Source organism: Chiloscyllium plagiosum, unplaced genomic scaffold (genome assembly GCF_037043375.1).
Source record: "Chiloscyllium plagiosum isolate Xiang-an unplaced genomic scaffold, Cpla_swu_hap1 HiC_scaffold_49, whole genome shotgun sequence".
In the NCBI taxonomy this organism is placed as follows: domain Eukaryota; kingdom Metazoa; phylum Chordata; class Chondrichthyes; order Orectolobiformes; family Hemiscylliidae; genus Chiloscyllium; species Chiloscyllium plagiosum.
The window spans coordinates 9,183,126-9,203,599 of record NW_028270187.1 but is presented as its reverse complement, the minus strand read 5'-3'; the positions used below and the strand labels follow the sequence as shown (position 1 = coordinate 9,203,599).

General features: G+C 42.7%; 1 protein-coding gene and 1 long non-coding RNA gene across 9 annotated transcripts in view; one reads left to right on the top strand and one right to left on the bottom strand.

Annotated features, from left to right (window-relative positions):
• The window catches only part of LOC148135488 (uncharacterized), a 63,376-nt gene extending 45,086 nt beyond the window's left edge, over positions 1-18,290 (bottom strand). The window contains exons 1-2 of one of the 2 annotated variants that reach the window (XM_087984780.1): positions 18,215-18,290; positions 309-435 (exon numbers count right to left, since the gene is read on the bottom strand). In XM_087984780.1, the coding sequence (XP_087840906.1) occupies positions 309-435; positions 18,215-18,290 (203 nt within the window). Of the gene's footprint in view, positions 1-308; positions 438-18,214 lie in introns of those variants that run through there. The other variant, XR_015755184.1, reaches the window with a different exon arrangement.
• LOC122547020 (uncharacterized) overlaps positions 1-20,474 on the top strand; it is a 73,314-nt gene that overhangs the window by 46,306 nt on the left and 6,534 nt on the right. For 5 of the 7 annotated variants that reach the window (XR_015755193.1, XR_015755187.1, XR_015755189.1 and 2 more), the window contains one exon: positions 33-569. This is a non-coding gene — a long non-coding RNA (uncharacterized LOC122547020). Of the gene's footprint in view, positions 1-32; positions 570-8,379; positions 8,435-18,257; positions 18,340-20,474 lie in introns of those variants that run through there. The other 2 variants (XR_015755191.1, XR_015755192.1) reach the window with 2 other exon arrangements.

The following is a 20,474-nucleotide window of genomic DNA, read 5'->3' as shown; positions in this document are numbered from 1 at the left end:
TCTCTCTTTGTCTCTCTCCCTCCCCCGGACAGATGCTGCTAACCTGCTGAGTGTCAAAAGCAATTCTTTAGTGTTCATGTCAAGATATCAACTGGACCCCAGTGAAGAACGAACACAGATCAAAGATGAAGAATGAAATACCTGGCTCTGTGAGGTTGATGGAATACCTGGTCACATTAAATATTGTTCCAACCCCGGTTGATCGCGACGCACTGGTGTCTGCCTTGGTGCTGGGACTGGAAGGATTCAACGGCCAGCTCTCTCCTGTCTGAGCTAAAGTTGTAATTCCTGCTGGCATTAAGGCTTACCTTTGAAAGTAGCATTGAAAGTACGGTCCTGTACCTCGACACAATACACACTCTCGAACAAGACGATTCCCAATTGGAACCTCCATTTTATTGACTCTGGGGGTGAGGGAAACCCCAGCAACAGGAACTGGAACAAAACAAGACAAAGAGGAAATAAAAGATTGGATGTTGAAATTGTCTTTTTTTTCCACAGACGTTATCTTCTATGACAGGATAATAAATGACAGAAAGGAGAAATAAAACAACTGAGATTTCACATCATTGCAAAATCTCCATCTGTTGTAAAATCTACACTTCGAAAGATTTCTGTTAACTATGAATGGCCAAATGGTACACCATCCAACCATTGCCCTCTTGATGTTCAATGTTATTATTATCACTGTCCCTAATCCCTGCACTCTGAAATCTTCGGGGTTACTGCCACTATCCCCACCCCCGCAGTATCAACATCCCGGCGGTTACTGTCACGGTCCCCACCCTCACCCACATTCAACATCCCAGGGGTTACTGTCACTGTCCCCACACCAACCCCACATTCAACATCCTGGGGGTTACTGTCACCGTCCCCACACCCACCCCACATTCAACATCCTGGGGGTTAACGTCACTGTTCCCACCCCCATCCCACTGTCAACATCCTGGGGGTTATCATCACTGTCCACACCCCACCTACTGTCAACATCCTGGGGTTACCGTCACTGTCCCCATCCGACACCCCACTTTGAACATCATCCATGCCAGTCAAAAGCAACCACCTCTGTTGTCTAACACCATACTCCCACTCGTAAGGTCACAGAACAGAAATAGGCCAACACAACGATGCTGACCAGGTCTCCAAATGGAACTAGCCGCATTTGCTTATGTTTGGCCAATATCCGTCAAAACCTTTCATATCCATGTATCTTTCCAAATGTCTCTTAAAGGTGGATATTGTACCCACTTCTACCACTTCCTCTGGCAGCTCATTCTAAAACACGCACCACCCTCTGTGTGAAAAAGTTATCCCTCAGGTCGCTTTTAAATCTTGCCCCTCTCACCTTAAACCAATGCCCTCTAGTTTTGGACTCCCTGCCCTGGGAAAAAAGACCTTGACTATTCACCTTATCCAAGCCCCTATTTTCTGCAGCAATATGCATATGAAACATCAAAGACCACTTAATGTGAGTCTAGCCTTGAATTGCAAGTACACATCTAAATCATTCTTCAATGTGATGAGGATTTCTGCCTCTCCCACCCTTACAGGCAGTGAGTTCCAGATCTCCATCACCCATTGAGTGAAAATGTTTTCCCTCACATCCCTCTCTGAACTCCTGTCCCTTACCTTAAATCTATGCCCCTCCCCCAGTCATTGATCCCTCCATCAAGGATAGGGGAGGAGGCTTCTTCTTGTCTACCCTATCTATGCCCCTCATCATTTTGTACATCTCAATCATGTCCGCACACTTTCAATCTGCTCTGCTCTAAGGAAAACAACGCCAGTCTGTCCAATCTATCTCCTTCACTGAACCTCTCCTGCCCCCAAGGCAACATCCTGGTAAATCTCCCTCTGTATGCTCCCCCAGTGCTATCACATTGCTCTGATAATGTCGAATTGTATAGAGTTGCTTAAAAACTCACTGAAATGGCGATATATTTGCTATTCAGGAGAGATTCTGCCTGCTGGTTAGAAACAGTGTTGATGATTGTGTGTACGGTTCTGCAGTGGTTGGAGTATTCCCACTAAATCTCTTCACCATCCTTACAGAATATATATTCAATTGGGGGTCGAACAGAGCAGTTTAACAAGGTACTATCTCCCTCCACTACCTCATTCCCAGGTGGGCAGTCAGCTCTAGGCCTGACATAAGGATGCTGTGATTAAACCAAACGGTTAGGCACTTTCTAAGGCAGGAGTTGTTGTTGTGTTCAGCAACAAACAGGACTCCCACCATACAGTCAGAGAGAGTTAGAGTCACTGAGTCAAAGAGAGACAGAGGGGCAGGGAGAAACAGAGAGAGACTTAGACATACAGAGGGACATAGAGTTTTAAAGAAACATAGTGAAACAGAGTCAAAAAGAGGGACAAAATCACAGCGTCGAGATTAATCGACAGTTAAAGCAAGTCATAGACAGGCAAACAGAGAGAGATAGAGACACAAATACATAAAGTGAGAAGTACAAGATGCCTCACTGTGGGGAATTTCTCCTGTTCCCCTCCACCCCCCAATAACCACCATCCTGACCCTCGGGAACGGGACATGTTGACGCAGTCCGCTCTCCCTCGGCGCTTTTCCTTCCCGCGTGGCCCCGGCGCCATTTTAGCTTCAGGCCCCGCGCGAGATGGCGGTTAACGGCCGCCTCGTGCCCCAAGTGACCGTTAGCAGCTGCTTCAGGGGAAAGGCTCTTTAAAGGGACAACCCTTTCAGGAGAGAGAAACAACAGGGCCGGCTCCGGGACTCGCCAAACTCAATAATAATGACAAATACACTCACAGAGAGGTGGGAGTGAACAAGAAATTGTGCGGCGGCACATCAAGACCAAAGGCCACTCTCCCGAAGGACGGCTGCCCCGGACTCGAAACGTTGACTCCGCTTTCTCTCTGTCTGTCTCTGGACAGATGCTGCCAGGCCTGAAGCACAAACAAGGTCCTCGGGGGTGAGTCCGAGTTCAGGATCCTATTAAGGTTCGGTTGGTAGATGGATGTCAGTGTGGGAGGGTATGCAATGGGATTAGAAGAATAGAGGCGGAGACTGTTTCCTAAATGGGGAAAGGTTTCAGAAATCTGAAGCCCAAAGGGACTTGGGAGTCCGAGTTCAGGATTCTCTTCAGGTTAACAGGCAGGTTCAGTTGGCGGTGAGGAAGGCAAATGTAATGTTTGCATTCATTTCGAGAGGGTTAGAATACAAGAGCATGGATGTACTGCTGAGGCTGTATAAGGCTCTGGTCAGACTACATTTGGAACATTGTGAGCAGTTTTTGGCCCCCATCTAAGGAAGGATGTGCTGAACTTGGAAGGAGTCCAGAGGGGGTTTACAAGAAAGATCCCAGGGATAAAGAACTTATCATATGAGGAGAGGTGGAGGACTCTGGTACTTAAATCGATGGAGTTTAGAAAGGTGCGGGAGAATCTGATTGAAATTTGCAGATTATTGAGAGGCCCAGATAGAGTGGACATGAAGATGTTTCGACAAGTAGGACAGACTAGGACCCAATGGCCCAGCTTCAGCGTGAAGGGGCGTCCTTTTAGAACTGAAATACTGTTGGGGGAACGACTTACTGGGGGTAAGCAATGGGGTACAGGTCCCTGTCCCTGTTCTTCCATAGGGAAGTGGGAAGAGAAGCAGAGCATTAATCACTGGGGACTCCATAGTTGGGGGACAGACAGGAGGTTCTGTGGGAACGAGAGAGACTCACGGTTGGTGTGTTGCCTCCCAGGTGCGAGGGTTCGTGATGTCTCCGATCTTGTTTTTGGGATCTTTGCGGGTGAGGTGGAGCAGTCCACATAGGCACCAACAACTTTGGTAGGAAGAGAGATGGGGATTTAAGGCAGAAATTCAAAGAACTAGGATGGAAACTTAGAGCTAGGACAAACAGAGTTGTTATCTCTGGTTTGTTGCCCATGCCACGTGCGAGCAAGGCAAGGAAGAGGGAGAAAGAGTGAGAAAGTTTATAGCCTTAAATGTTGTCCTTAATTATTGAGACTAAAATGTAATTTTTAATTATGGAACACATTTTCTGCATACTAGAAAATGGCATGGTAGGAGCGAATCTGTATAAACAAGACACTGAATGATAACATTCTCAGCTGTTCCTTTTGTGAAATTAATTTCACAATGTTTAATTCTGACCTCAGAATGAAATTCTGTATCAATTAACTGATCTCCCAAATTATTGCCCTTTGCTATTATCTGTCTAGTTCACTATATGCAGAGCTTTTGTTATTTTTTGTGTTTGTGACAGTAACACCTTTGTAAATCTGTGTATAAAAGTAGTCTGTTTTTGATAGTAGGACGGAGTTGCTGGCCAAAATCCATTTAGCCTGACTTATAGGTGTCAATATTATGTAACAGTGATGGTATTAGTAAATGAAGGGGATGATTAAAATTAAACTAAACTGTCTGTAAGAGGCATTTTTTTATTCCAGACCACCAAAGAGTATGATCTCTGGTACGAACCATAAGGGAGGCTAAACAGTTGAGTTCATAAGGAATTCCTGGGCGGTCTCAAATCTGTACTTTAACAAGAGGAATAGTGCAGGAGGGAGGGTTTTGGATAACTGGAGCTCTTTCTGGGCTAGGTGGGACCTCTTCAAACAGGATGCTTGAAATGGGGTTTATAGGTCACTTGAACCACGGGGTAACAATATCCTGGGAGGGGAAATTTGCTAATGCTCTTGGGATGGATTTAAAATAATTCATCAGGGGGATGTGAGCCTAAATTGTAGTTCAATTATAGAGGAAGTTGAGAGTAAGGAGACCGAATATAAGGTTTAAGGGTTTCAAGAGGGCACTCTCAGGCCAGTAGTTGGTTTGAAGTGTGTCTATTTCAATGCCAGGAGCATCCGGAATAAGGTCGGTGAGCTTGCAGCATGGGTAGGTACCTGAGATTTCGATGTTGTGGCCATTTCAGAGGCATGGGTGGAGCAGGGACAGGAATGGTTGTTGCAGGTTCTGTGATTTAGATGTTTCAATAAGATCAGAGAAAATGGCAAAAGAGATGGGGGTGTGGCATTGTTAGTCAAGGACAGTATTGCGACTGAAGAAACGACATTTGAGGATTCGTCAATTGAGGTAGTATGGGTTGAGATTAGAAACAGGAAAGGAGACGTCACACTGGCAGTTATCTACAGGCCTCTCATTAGTTTCAGAGATTTAGAGGAAAGGATAGCAAAGATAATTCTCAATAAGAGCAACAGTAACAGTAGTTGTTATGGAGGACTTCAATTTCCCAAATATTGACTGGGAACACTATCGTTCAAGTACTTTAGATGGGTTAGTTTTTATCCATTGTGTGCAAAAGGGTCTTCTGACACAGTATGTAGACAGGTCAACAGGGGGCAAAGCCACATTGGATTTGGTACTGGGTAATGAACCTGGCCAGGTGTTAGATTTGGAGGTAGCTGAGCACTTTGGTGGTGGTAGTGATCACAATTCGGTTATGTTTAGTGATGGAAAGGGATATGTATACACCGGAGGGCAAGAGCTACAGCTGGGGGAAAGTCACTTACAATGTGATTAGACAAGATTTAGGATGCATAGCATGGGGAAGGAAACTGCAAGGGATGGGCACAATAGAAATGTGGAGCTTCTTCAAGGAACAGCTACTCTGTGTCCTTGATAAGTATGTAACTGTCAGGCAGGGATGAAGTTGTTGAGCGCATCAACCTTGGTTTATTAAGGAAGTTGAATGGCTTGTCAAGAGGAAAAAAGGCGGCTTATGTTCGATGAGAAGTGAAGGCTCAGTTAGGATAATTGAGTGTTACAAGGTAACGAGAAAAGACCTAAAAAGAGAGCTAAGACGAGTGAGGAGGGGGCCTGAGAAGCTGTTGGTGGATAGGATCAGGGAAAGCCCTAAAGACTTGTACAGGCATATAAGGGATAAAAGAATCACGAGTCAGTTTAGGGCCAATTAAGAACAGTAGTGGGAGTTTTGTGTGGAGTCAGAGGAAATAAGGGAAACGCTAAATAATCATTTTTTTGTCAGTATTCACACTGGATAAAGACAATTTTGTCAAGGAGAATGCTGAGAAACAGTTACAAGACAAGTTGGAATCCAGTTTCATAAGGAGGAGGTACTAGAAATTTTGGAAAGTGTGAAAATAGATAAATATCTTGGGCCAGATGGGATTCATCATAGGATTCTCTTGGAAGCCACGGAAGAGATTGCTGAGACTTTGACTTTGATCTTTATGTCGTCAGTGTCTACAAAAATAGCACCAGAAGACTGGAGATAGCAAATGTTCCCTTGTTCAAGGAGAGTAGAGACCACCCTGGTAATTACAGACCAGTGAGCCTTACTTTGGTTGCGAGCAAAGTGTTGGAAAAGGCTAGAAGAGATAGGATTTATAATTATCTCAAAAGGAATAAGTTGATTAGTGATAGTCAACACGGTTTTGTGAAGGTAAGTTGTGCCTCAGAAACCTTATTGAGTTCCTTGAGAAGGTGACCATACGGGTGGATGAGGGGAAAGCCGTTGATGTGGTGTATGTGGCTTTTGATAAGGTGTTTGCTAAGGTTACCCATGGTAGGCTAGTGCACAAAATACAGAGGCATGGGATTTAGGGTGATTTAGTGGTTTCAATCAGAAATTGGCTAGCTGAAAGACAACAGAGGAAATGTTGATGGGAAATGTTCAAGATCCTGTTGTAATCTGAGGTAACCCTCTTCGCTGTTCACTACACCTCCAATTTTAGTTTCATCTGCAAACTTACTAACTGTACCTGTTATGCTCGCATCCAAATCATTTATGTAAATGACAAAAAGTAGAGGACCCAGCATCGATCCTTGTGGCATTCCACTGGTCACAGGCCTCCAGTCAGAAAAACAACCTTCCACCATCACCCTCTGTCTTCTACCTTTGAACCAGTTCTGTATTCAAATGGCTAGTTCTCCCTGTATTCAGTGAGATCGAACCTTGCTAATCAGTCTCCCATGTGGAACCTTGTCGAATGCCTTACTGGAGTCCATGCTACCGCTCTGCCCTCATCAATCCTCTTTGTTACTTCCTCAAAAAACTCAATCAAGTTTGCGAGACATGATTTCCCATGCACAAAGCCATGTTGACTATCTCTAATCAGTCCTTGCCTTTCCAAATACATATCCATCTTATCCCTCAGGATTCCCTCCAACAACTTGCCCACCACCGACAACAGGTTCCCTGGCTTGTCCTTACCACCCTTCTCAAACAGTGGCACCACGTTAGCCAACCGCCAGTCTTCTGGCACTTCACCTGTGACTATCGATGATACAAATTTCTTAGTAAGAGGCCCCAGCCAACACTTCTCTAGCTTCCCACAGAGTTCTAGGGTACACCTGATCAGGTCCTGGACATTTATCCACTTTTACCCATTTCAAGACATCTAGCACTTCCTCCTCTGTAATATAGACATTTTGCAAGATGTCACCATCTATTTCCCTACCTTTTCCACAGTAAATACTGATGCAAAATACTTATTTTGTATCTTCCCTATTTTCTTCGGTTCCACACAGTGGGCTGAGAAGTGGCTGGCAGGTGGAGTTTAATTCAGATGAATGCGAGGTGCTGCATTTTGGGAAAGCAAATCTTAGCAGGACTTATACACTTCACGGTAAGGTCCTAGGGCGTGTTGCTGAACAAAGAGACCTGGGAATGCAAGTTCGTAGCTCCTCAAGTGGAGTTGCAGGTGGATAGGATAGTGAAGAAGGTGTTTGGTATGTTTTCCTTTATTGGTCAGAATATTCAGTACAGGAGTTGAGGTCATGTTGCGGCTGCACAAGACATTGGTTAGGCCACTGTTGGAATATTGCGTGCAAGTCTGGTCCCCTTCCAATCAAAAAGATGCTGTGAAACTTGAAAGGGTTCAGAAAAGATTTGCAAGAATTTGCCAGGGTTGGAGGATTTGAGTTATAGGGAGAGGCTGAACAGGCTGGGCTGTTTTCCCTGGAGAGTCAGAGGCTGAGAGGTGACCTTATAGAGGTTCACAAAATCATGAGGGGCATGGTTGGGGTAAATAGTCAAAGTCTTTTCCCTGGGTTCAGGGAGTCCAGACCTAGAAGGCATAGGTTTAGGGTGAGAGAAAAGATATAAAAGGGACCTAAGGGGCAACTTTTTCACACAAAGGGTGGTAAGCGTATGGAATGAGCTGCCAGAGGAAGTTATGGAGGCAGGTGCAATTGCAACATTTAACAGGCAGGTGGGTATATGAATAGGAACGGTTTGGAGAGATATGGTCCGGGTGCTGTCAGGAGGGATTAGATTGGGTTGAGATATCTGGTCGGCATGGATGGGTTGTACCAAAGGGTCTGTTTCCATGTTGTACATCTCTATGACTCTGTATGTCTTCTTATTCAGCTGCTAATAATTTACAGGAGCTCTATCTTTTGTCTTTCTCCAGTCAAATATTTGATGGACTAATCCAAGGGTGACCGGCTGCTTCTCACAACCAGCAGGTATGTAACCACTATCAGAGTGGAAAAGGTTCTTTTCACAGTCAGAGTTGATTGAGTCAGACACTCATTGACCTTAATTTCCAGAAATACACATTCAATCCAAGAGTCAAACACAACTGATGAAATATAAATCCACATTATTTCGCTCTGTTCTCAGTGACAGTAAATTCCATTATTTATAGCCAATTATCATAAGATTAGAAGCAGGTTAAACTATATGCTTATAATAAATATACATTTATGAGCTGCATTAAATCCATATGTAGTAAAGGCATTTTTAAAGTTACAATCAATGTGAAAAAATCAATCATGCTGTTACATTGTTGTAACAAATACATATGAAGTAGATATTCAGTGCAGATATAGAAGGAAAGTTGGACATTCAGTAACTGAGCAGGACAAAATTAATCTTTTGATTAGTTGTTTAATTGTCATCTTTGTACAGGACAACTGTGTAAATTCCAAATTAACCTCTTCATCAAGCCTGATCGAGAAAGCATCCTTGCTGCTCATTCAGACACATATATACACACACCTCTTTCTCTTTCTCTCTCACACACAGCTACTGGCTGATTTACAATGAATTGCAAATTGATGACATCATCCTGACATACACATTGCAACACTTAATGGTGCTGAAGATCCATACACACTGCAACTATCACAAAACGTTACATCAAACTGATTTCTACACTCAGATCTCGAGTCAAAGAGGTCCACACCACAGAATTATTAAGTCTGCACTGATCAAAAACAATCTATAACAACATAACAATTGACTAATCTAACAATTCTAATCCCTGTCAACTGGCATTCCATTTCCATAAATATCATGGCATCAGAGAAGCTGTCATCCCCATCTGTATCATAATGTCATTCTCCATTTCACCATCTTGCAGGAGTTTTTTTTTAAATCAGTCCAGCAAGAAACATTTTCTTTATAATTCCATGTGTCTTTCAAAACTTGTTTCATAGTTCTATGACGAGCCCTGCATTCCTCTTGACGTTCCTTTTGATATATTACAGAAAAGCAAGGGATCCAGATACAGTTTTCTCAAGGAGTCAATGGAATCAGATAATTACCATTTAAAGCAGTGCAGAAAGAAATGAAAAGCCAAAATTGCCAAGTTTGTGAAGCCGGTCACTCTTTCTTTTTAACAAGAGTTGAACAGTGTTGATGTTCAAATATTCTTTACTGCATGATAAAATAAAAGTCCTTTAGCCTTCCTCCTTCCTCCTTCCTACCATAGAGCTACACAAGAGTACTGCTCATGGCTTGCACCAGATCCTGTCCAGATCGGTAAATAAAATAGAATTGGCCAATTCTCTTCCCTGCACAAAGAACATTGCGGTCAGTCAGCTACAATGCTGATGAATTGTTCATTGCCCTTTCACTGAGTTACAAATGGATTTACTTAATACTGATCGTAAAGTATGTAAAAATTGATAGCATTCCACAATTAGCATTGGATAGGTATATGGAGGATAGTGGGTTAGTATAGGTTAGGTGGGCTTGGATCGGCGCAACATCGAGGGCCAAAGGGCCTGTACTGCGCTGTATTCTTCTATGTTCTATGTTCTAATTCCCAGTTAGACTCTGCACTATAGGAGTTGCAAAGGTCCACTGATTTTCTCTCCTTGATTCTGATGAATAGCACAGATGCTCTTCTGCTGCAATGTGTTGCCTGTGCACCTTTCCATGGATCCTGCAGGCAGTAAAACTAAAGAACATTGGCTGTGGAAGTTATCCATTCCATACAGTCATTGAGATATACAGCATGAATACAGACCCTTCGGTCCAACTCGTCCATGCCAACCAGATATCCCAACCCAATCTAGTCCCACCTGCCAGCACCCGGCCCATATCCCTCCAAACCCTTCCTATTCATATACCCATCCAAATATCTTTTAAATGTTGTAAATGTACCAGCCTCCAGCACTTCCTCTGGTAGCTCATTCCATACACGTACCACCCTCTGTGTGGGAACTATCGTGAGCCTGATGTCTGTGGTGGCAAGTTGTTGGAGGGAGTCCTGAGGGACAGGATGTACGTGTATTTGGAAAGGCAAGGACTAATTAGGGATAGTCAACATGGCTTTGTGCATAGGAAATCATGTCTCACAAGCTTGATTGAGTTTTTTGAAGAAGTAACAAAGAGGATTGATGAGGGCAGAGCGGTAGATGTGATCTATATGGATTTCAGTAAGGCGTTTGACAAGGTTCCTCATGGTAGGCAGGTTAGCAAAGTTACATCTCAGAATACAGGGAGAACTAGCCATTTTAATACAGAACCGGCTCAAAGATAGAAGACAGAGGGTGGTGGTGGAGGGTTGTTTTTCAAACTGGAGGCCTGTGTCATAAGGATCGGTGCTAGGTCCTCTACTTTTTGTCATTTACATAAATTATTTGAATGCGAGTGTAAGAGGTACAGTTAGTAAGTTTGCAGATGACACCAAAATTGGAGGTGTAGTGGACAGCGAAGAAGGTTACCTCAGATTACAACAGGATCTTGATCAGATGGGCCAATGGGCTGAGAAATGGCTGATGGAGTTGAATTCAGATAAGTGCGAGGTACTGCATTTTGGGAAAGCAAATCTTAGCAGGACTTGTACACTTAATGGTAAGGTCCTAGGGAGTGTTGGTGAACAAAAAGACCTTGGAGTGCAGGTTCACAGTTCCTTGAAAGTGGAGTCGCAGATAGATAGGATAGAGAAGGTGTTTGGTATGTTTTCCTTTATTGGTCAGAGTATTGAGTACAGGAGTTGGGAGGTCATGTTATGGCTGTCCAGGACGTTGGTCAGACCACTGTTGGAATATTGCGTCCAATTCTGGTCTCCTTCCTATCGGAAAGATGTTTTGAAACTTGAAAGGGTTCAGACAAGGTTTACAAGGATGTTGCCAGGGTTGGAGGATTTGAGCTATAGGGAGAGGTTGAACAGGCTGGGGCTGTTTTCCCTGGTGCGCCAGAGGCTGAGGGGTGCCTTTATAGAGGTTTACAAAAAATCTGTGTTTTCAGTGCCAGACTGTACAAACACATCCACTTTCACTCATAGGAGCTGACTCCAGTGGCAATGGATAATACCTGTCAAGGAGCAGAAGTTTGAACAATGAAGTACTCTAACAGTTACAACAGGTGACATGTTTCAATTTAGATGACACAGAAGCACTGTGAAATACAATAACCAATAATAAGGAGCACGTTGATATCTAGTATCAGAGATTGAATAAATCCCATTCTCACTCTCGGCCTGGTGCTGATGAACACACACAAGATACACTTGCATTCTGGTTGGGAACCAGAGTAATGCAGAAGCGTTTCCACACTTTCTCAATGTACGAAAGACTGATTTATAAGGCATTAAACACACCTCAAAGTGTATCAGATCTTGACATGCAGAACTGGAAACACAAGGAGACATACAGGCAATGTCGATTGGACATAGACCAGTACCACCTGTAATGCAGATTGACAGCACAACAAAAAACTCACTCACACTCAGCCAGTTGATGGTGAAAGGGAACAAAATGCAATTTAGGCCCACAAGTACTTCCAGATATGGACAGTTATAAATTGGCTGACCAAATTATTAATTGCTTCAGAAGTTCTTAGTATTAGATGTTAAATTATTGCAGTGCCCAGCAGCAACTGACAAAGACTACTGCGCACACAAAATGTAAAAAAAAACGAAGATTGAATACAATAAAATTCAAATTCCTGGGAAAGAAAAGTATTGAACCGACACTAATTCCTTAATCACAGTTTTAATGACTCTCGAACAGGTTTAACCTACACCCTGACTGAAAAAAACACAACTGAATGTCGAAAGAGAATGGCATCCATATACTCTACTTGTCACTGTTGCACACAGCAAAACTGGCACGATAGGTATTCAAAGGCAGATAACTTCAGAATTAATCTCAAATTGGCATTTACTTCAAGACACTGTCAGTGAGTAGATGAAGTTCAGAATCCCAACAATTCGTGGAAACTAGTATGGAAAACAGATAAAGAATAGAATGTCCCAATGCAGACACAGTGAGCTGAATGGTGGTACCAATTCTGTGATTGTGTCATAAGTCACAAAATGCAAAGAGTTTAAGGCCCAATCTCAACACTAAAAACTGCCATCACAGATTGAATCACAGCCATAGAGAATTTTTTTTTCTACTTCATTCATGGGATGGGGGCATCACTGGCTAGGCCAGCATTTATTGCCCATCCAAACAACCCATGCAGTACCTATGAGATAACCACATTGCTGTGGGTCTGGAATCACATGTAGGCCAGACAAGGTAAGGATGGCAGATTCCTTCCTTCAAGGACATTATTGAACCAAATGAGTTTTTTTTCTGACAATCAACAATATATTCATGGACATCATTAGACTCTTAGAATATTATTGGCTGTCAGAGAATTGAGCAACTTTGATATATAAGAGTAGAAAGTGACTGGAACTCATTGAGAACATTACTCTCACAGTCACACAGCAGAAACTGACATGTAAAGATCATGTCCTAAACTCTCATCTGGACACCACCAAAACTGACAGTCTTGGATTTATAACTGCTCTCTCATATTCACTTTGTAATAACCGAAAAGGAGAGAACTATAATCTCTCTCTCACTCACTCACACAATAGGTACAGGTTGAAATCTAGACTAACACATTCCCAATGCAAAACCTGAGAGGTACGGTATGATAAATGAATTTGCGCAAATATGAACAAGAAGCTGACAGATAGACATTAACAACTGCGCTCTCAAATGCACAGAGCAGAATCTGACAAGGACAGATTGGTAAATAACTCACTTGCAGGTGGCAGTAAATTTCAGAGAAAGATTGATAACTACACTCTCATATTCACAAAGCAAAAACTGATTATGCTCCCAATTTCATGTACATGTCAACTGACATGTACACTTTGATAACGACAGTTACATATTCACAGAGCAGAAACTGACAGGTAGAGATTAATAACAAAACAAAAATTGATGGAAAATCCACAGGCTTGGCAGCATTTGTGCAGAGTAATCAGAGTTAACATTTTTGGTCTAGTGACTATTCCTCAGAACTGATGGGAGCTAAGAAAATGCACACAATGTGGTCTCGTCTATGTTGGGGAAACTGAGTAAAGATTGGGTGCCCACTTTGCAGAACGCCAACATTCTGTCCAGAAAAAGACCCTGAGCTTCCAGTTGCCTGCCACTTCAACACACCACCCTGTTCCCTGACCCAACGTCTCTGTCTCAGGCTTTCTGCAGTACTCCAGCAAAGCTCAGTGCAAGCTAGAAGAATAGTACCTCATTTTCTGCTTGGGAACTCTACAGCCTTCTGGACTCAATACTGAGTTCAACAACTTTAAGGCTAGAGTTCTCCCAAGTCATTACCTGAAACCCCACACACCCGGCCTTGTTAACACATTTTCTGCTATTCTACACCACCAATTGTTAGCCAGTAACAGTCCCTATTAATAGCGACTCGCCCTCCCAATCTGACAGTTATCCACTCCTTTGTCTATCCAACTGTTCTTCTCTCTCTTTGGACCTACCCTTCCATCCAACCTATCTTCTGCATAACAGTGAATATTTTCCTCGCTACTATCAGTTCTGAGGAAGGGTTACTGGCTCAGAAATTTTAATTCTGATTTCTGTCCACAAACGCAGTTAGAGCTGCTGAGCTGTTCAAGCAATTTCTGTTTCTGTGTTACAGCAACTGTAGTTGTTTTGGTTTTTGTTTAGAGATTAACTACATTTTCATACTCTGAGCAGAAACTGCCAGCAACAATTGGGCGGCACGGTGGCACAGTGGTTAGCACTGCTTCCTCACAGCGCCAGAGACCCTGGTTCAATTCCCGCCTCAGGCAACTGACTCTGTGGAGTTTGCACGTTCTTCCCGTGTCTGCGTGGGTTTCCTCTAGGTGCTCCGGTTTCCTCCCACATTCCAAAGATGTGCAGGTCAGGTGAATTGGCCATGCTAAATTTCCCGTAGTGTTAGGTAAGGGGTAAATGTAGGGGTATGGATGGGTTGCGCTTCGACCGGTCGGTGTGGACTTGTTGGGCCAAAGGGCCTGTTTCCACACTGTAATGTAATCTAATGTAATCTAATCTAAACGATAACTACATTCACATGTTCACAGAAGAAAAGCTGTTAGGCAAACATTGATAAATTCACTCAGATTCACTTTAGAGTCTGACTGGGAAGGATTCTTAACTAAACTTAACTAAGCATTCACAAAGGGAAAACTGACAGGGACTGTTAAATACTAAATTCTCCCATTCACATAGCAGAAACTGGCAGGTTTAGATTGACAGTTTCCCAAATACATTCACCAAGCAGATTTCACCATGTCCATAAAGACTATTCCAAATTTTTATGGATTAACCATAGAAAACATCCTATCTGGATGTGTCACAGTGTAGTATGGCTACTGTGCTGCCCAAGACCACCACAAACTACAGAGAGTTGTGAACACGGCCCAGTCCATCACAGAAACCAACCATCCATCCAAAGTCTCCATTTACACTTCCCCTGTCTCAGGAAAGCAACCAACATAATCAAAGACCATCCGACTCCGGTTATGCTCTCCTCCACCCTCGTATGTCAGGTAGAAAATACAGAAGGTTAAGTACACCGTCCTACAGATTCAAGAACCGATTCTCCGCTGTGATTAGACTTTTGAAAGGACCTTCCACATTTTAAAGTTAATCACACTCTTTGCACCTTCTCTGCAGTTTTAACACTTTATTCCAGATTCTGTTCTATAGAACATAGAAAAATACATCGCAGTACAGGCCCTTTGGCCCTCGATGTTGTGCCGATCCAAGCCCACCTAATCTACACTAGCCCACTATCCTCCAGATGCCTATCCAATGCCCGTTTAAATGCCCATAAAGAGGGAGAGTCCACCACTGCTACTGGCAGGGCATTCCATGAACTCACGACTCGCTGAGTAAAGAATCTACCCCTAACATCTGTCCTATACCTACCACCCTTAATTTAAAGCTATGCCCCCTCGTAATAGCTGACTCCATACGTGGAAAAAGGTTCTCATGGTCAACCGTATCTAAACCCCTAATCATCTTGTACATCTCTATCAAGTCTCCCCTAAACCTTCTTTTCTCCAATGAAAACAGCCCCAAGTGCCTCAGCCTTTCCTCATACGATCTTCCTACCATACCAGGCAACATCCTGGTAAACCTCCTCTGCACCCGTTCCAGTGCCTCCACATCCTTCCTATAGTATGGCGACCAAAACTGCACACAATACTCCAGATGCAGCCGCACCAGAGTCTTATACAACTGCAACATGACCTCAGGACTCCGAAACTCAATTCCTCTACCAATAAAAGCCAGTACGCCATATGCCTTCTTCACCGCACTATTTACCTGGGTGGCAACTTTCAGAGATCTGTGTACATGGACACCAAGATCCCTCTGCTCATCCACATAACCAAGTATCCGACCATTAGCCAGTACCCCATCTTTTTGTTACTCCTACCAAAGTGAATCACCTCACACTTACCTGCATTGAACTACATTTGCCACCTTTCTGCCCAGCTCTGCAGCTTATCAATATCCTGCTGTAACCTGACACATCCTTTCTCACTGTCAACAACTCCACCGACTTTCGTATCATCCGCAAACTTGCTCACCCAACCTTCTAGCCCCTCCTCCAGGTCATTTATTAAAATGACAAACAGCAATGATCCCAAACACATCCTTGCGGAACACCGCTAGTAACTGCACTCCAAGATGAACCTTTACCATCAACTACTACCCCCCTGTCTTCTTCCAGCCAGCCAATTCCTAATCCAAACCTCCAACTCACCCTCAATGCCATACCTCCGTATTTTTTGCAGTAGCCTACCCTGGGGAACCTTATCAAACGCCTTACTAAAATCCATATACACCACATCTACCACTTTACCCTCGTCTACCTCCTTAGTCACCTTCTCAAAGAATTCAATATAGTTTGTGAGGCACGACCTGCCCTTCACAAAACCATGCTGACTATCCTTGATCACATTATTCCTATCCAGATGTTCATAAATCCTATCCCTTACAATTCTCTCTAAGACTTTGCCCACAACAGAAGTGAGACTCACCGGCCTATAGTTACTCGGGTTATCCCTATTTCCCTTCTTGAACAAGGGAACCACATTTGCTATTGCCCTAATGCACTTTGACCTGCCTGTAAAACACACAAAACAATACGTTTCATTGTCTTTCTGTACATGTGACAATAATAAATCGGATCAAATCAAATGGATAACTAAACTCATGTAAATGTAGCAGAATCTGAGAGGTACAGGCTGATAACTGCAGTCACACAACCTGAGAGGAAAAGATTAATAAATACACTCAAACACTGACATTACAGAGCCTGACAGGGAAAGGTTGACAACTAAACTTTCACATTCACAAAGCAGAAACTGACAGTGACAGATGAAAACTCAGCTCACACATTCACATAGCAGAAAATGGCAGGGATTGGCAATTACACAAGCATATTCACCAAGTAGAAACTTGACCGGTACAAATTGACAACTATACTTGCGTATTCACACAGCAGAGTCTGAAAGGTACAGAATTGACAATTACACTCTCACTTTGACAAAGAAGAAATTGACAGTTAGAGAATGATAACTGTATTCCCACATTCACATAGTTGAAACTGACAGCTACAGTTTGATTAATACATTAAAATTCACAGAGCAGAATGTGATGGGTACTGATCAATATCTGTATTCACATTGACAGGGAAGAATCTGACAGGGACAGATTAGTATTAGTACAGTAGAAACAGATTGACAATGACATTCTGGAGTCAAATAGCAAAACCTGACAGGTACTGTTTGATAATTGCACTCACATATTGATATAGCTAAAACTGACGGGTAGAGGTCAATATCTACATTCACACAGAAGAAACTGATAGGTGCAAACTGATGACTGCATTTAATATTCATACAGCAGAAACTGGCAGGGAGATACTGGTAGTGACATTCCTGTTCTCACAGCTGAAACTGACAGATTCAGGTCGATAACTACAATCTCCAAAATATAGCAGAGACTGATAGGGTCTACAGATTGATAACTACACTCATGTATTCTCATCACATAAACTGACAGGTATAGATTGATAACAGAACTCGCACATCCCCATCAGAGAAACACATAGGGACTGATTCTATTTATTTAAAATGTATTTATCAACCAGTCCTTGCCAGTTTCTACTATGTGGATATGAGTTCAGTTATCCATCTATACCCGTTTATGTGATGAGAATACATGAGTGTAGTTATCAATCTGTAGTCCCTATCAGGCTCTGCAATGTCAAAATATATTTACCAGAGAGTGACAGGCTCAGATTAATAACTACATTCATTCATACATTCGCACAGCTTATACTGACAGGTACAGTTTGATAACTACACTCCGATATTCACAGACCAGAAACTAACAGGTACATGTTCAAGACTGTACTCACACATTCATCTAGCAGGAGCTAACAGGTATGGATAGATAAGTAAACTCTCCTATCCAGACACGCACTTGCATTGAGTAGTCCCATTTGTGAAGCTGTAGTGGTGTTGGTTAGTATCTGTTTCTCAGTGAATTGGTATAGATTTATTTTGTTACAATCACCAGACAAAGAGCAACTCTGGCCAAAATTGAGTCAGACCTGCAGTTCTGTTTGAATTGCTGGCTTGGAAGAAACACAGCCTAATGATTATAAAATGAATGTTACATTGAAAGGTTTGATACTGTCAAACTCACCTAAAGTTGATTTGCAGGAGATGTCTCTTCTCTCTTCCTCCAGACAATTACTTGAAGGACCAAAACAATGTAACATCCCCTCGGGACGAAGCCAAGTGTGATCAGTTCCTTCTAACAAACAGCAGGTATGTTATCGCAGTCAGACTGAAGAATATACTTTCCACTGTCACAAAGCGATCTGAATTAGACACATATTAATCTCAATTTCCAGAGAGAACTTTTCAAAGCAAGGGTGAAATATCGCTAAACAATTTTTTTATCTCTCTCCAATCTCAATTCATATCACCTCATTTCCAATAAATGTTATCATTCACAACCATAGAGTCATAGTACCTTGAAAGTGGAGTCACAGGTAAACCAAATAGTGAAGGTGGTGTTTGGTATGCTTGTCTTTATTGGTCAGTGCATTTGATCCTGGTCTCCCTGCTATAACATAGGAAAGATGTTGTAAAACTTGAAAGTGTTCAGAAAAGAATAAAGCTGAGAAAATTTGACATGATGGCGAATACCCTTGCCAAGATCGGAGACGGTTACAGAGAATGGTGAACTCTGCCTGGACAATCACAAAGGCCAACCTCCCATCTATGAAATGCATCTACCAGGCCCGCTATCAAAGAAAAGCCACCAGCATTCTCAAAGATCCATCCCACCCTGGCAATGCTTTTCTACAACCTCTACCAATGGGGAGAAGGTACAGAAGCCTGAATGCACGCACCAGTCGGTTGCGAGACAGTTTCTAATCTATTGTTGTTAGAATATTGAATGGACTCAAACTCTTAGCATTCGCCTCTACCTGTGTTTTTGTTTTGCTGATGTTTATATATTATTTACTTATCTGTGCTAAATAACTATGAGATCTGCTTGTATTGCTCGCTCAACAGCTTTTCACTGTGCCTCAGTACACGTGACAATAAATTCAATTCAATTCAGAAGATTTACAAGATATTGTCAGAGTTAGAGGATTTGACCTACAGGGAGAGGCTGAATATGCTGGTGCTGTTTTCCCTGGAGCGGAGGCTGAGGGGTGACCTTATAGGGGTTTATAAAATCATGAGGGGCATGGATAGGATAAATAGGAAAGCTCTTTTCCCCAGGGTGTGTGTGTGTGTAGGGGGGAGGTGAAATCCAAAGGGCATCAGTTTAGGGTGTCAGGGGAAAGATTTAGAAGGGACCTAAGGGTCAAATCTTTCATGCAGAGAATGGTGCGTGTATGGAATGAGCTTCCAGAGGAAGTGGTGGAGGCTGATACAACAGTATTTGGATGAGTCAATGAATAGGAGGGATATGGGCCAAATGCTGGCAAATGGAACTAGATTTGTATAGAATAACTTGTCAGCATGGATGTGTTGGATTGAGAAGTTTATTTCTGTGCTGTACATCTATATCTATTTGATAATAGATGCTTTATTTCTGTTGACTTAAATATTGCTTTAAATCAGAGCAAGGTACGAATATTTAGATGTAAGGGAAAGAGAACTCCTCAAGTAGGGCACTGTAAGAGACCCTGATTTCTGGTTTACTTTCTAATGAACAAATATTAACCACAAGCACCAATTGTGTATTAATTTTGTTTCATTTTTCTTGTTTTATTCCGTGCTACGATGACACTGTGTCTGGATGGTTGACAGGCTGGGAGATTGCGGGTTGGGCCTTGATCGACTGATTTACTGTTTTATTCTTCCAGAAGGTGTAAAGGGGGTCAGAGTTTCAGCAGAAATCCAGCAGAGCTGAGAATAGACAACATCTTACTCTGTGGGAACAGGGAGATCAACGGAGGACAGAGAAAACAGAACTTGAAATCTGGGCTGACACCAGACTACCATGTCATCAGTGCTTTGATTAGCAGTGCCAACCCTCTCCCTTAACTTAGCTTCCCATTTAACTTGAATGCCACATACCCCCTCGATATTCACGATTCAATCCTTGTCATCCTGAAGCCATGTCTCTGTAAGGAGTCTCAGATCATAATTTCCTTTAATGTGTGCAGTCCAATTCATTGACTTTTGTTACGATGCAGTACACGTTCAGTCACCACAGCTTTTGCCCAATTTTTGTGATTTTTGAATCCAGCTTTGAATCCAGCGAGTACATTTATTCTCCTTGTCCCTGTCTGACATTTATTTCCCACATTACTACTTGCTCACCTGCCTTGATTTGGATTGGCCATACTAAATTGCCATACTGTCCAGGGATGTGCAGGTTTGGTGGGTTAACCGTGGGAAATGCAGGGTTTAGTTTCATAGTAATCGAAGCAGGAGGA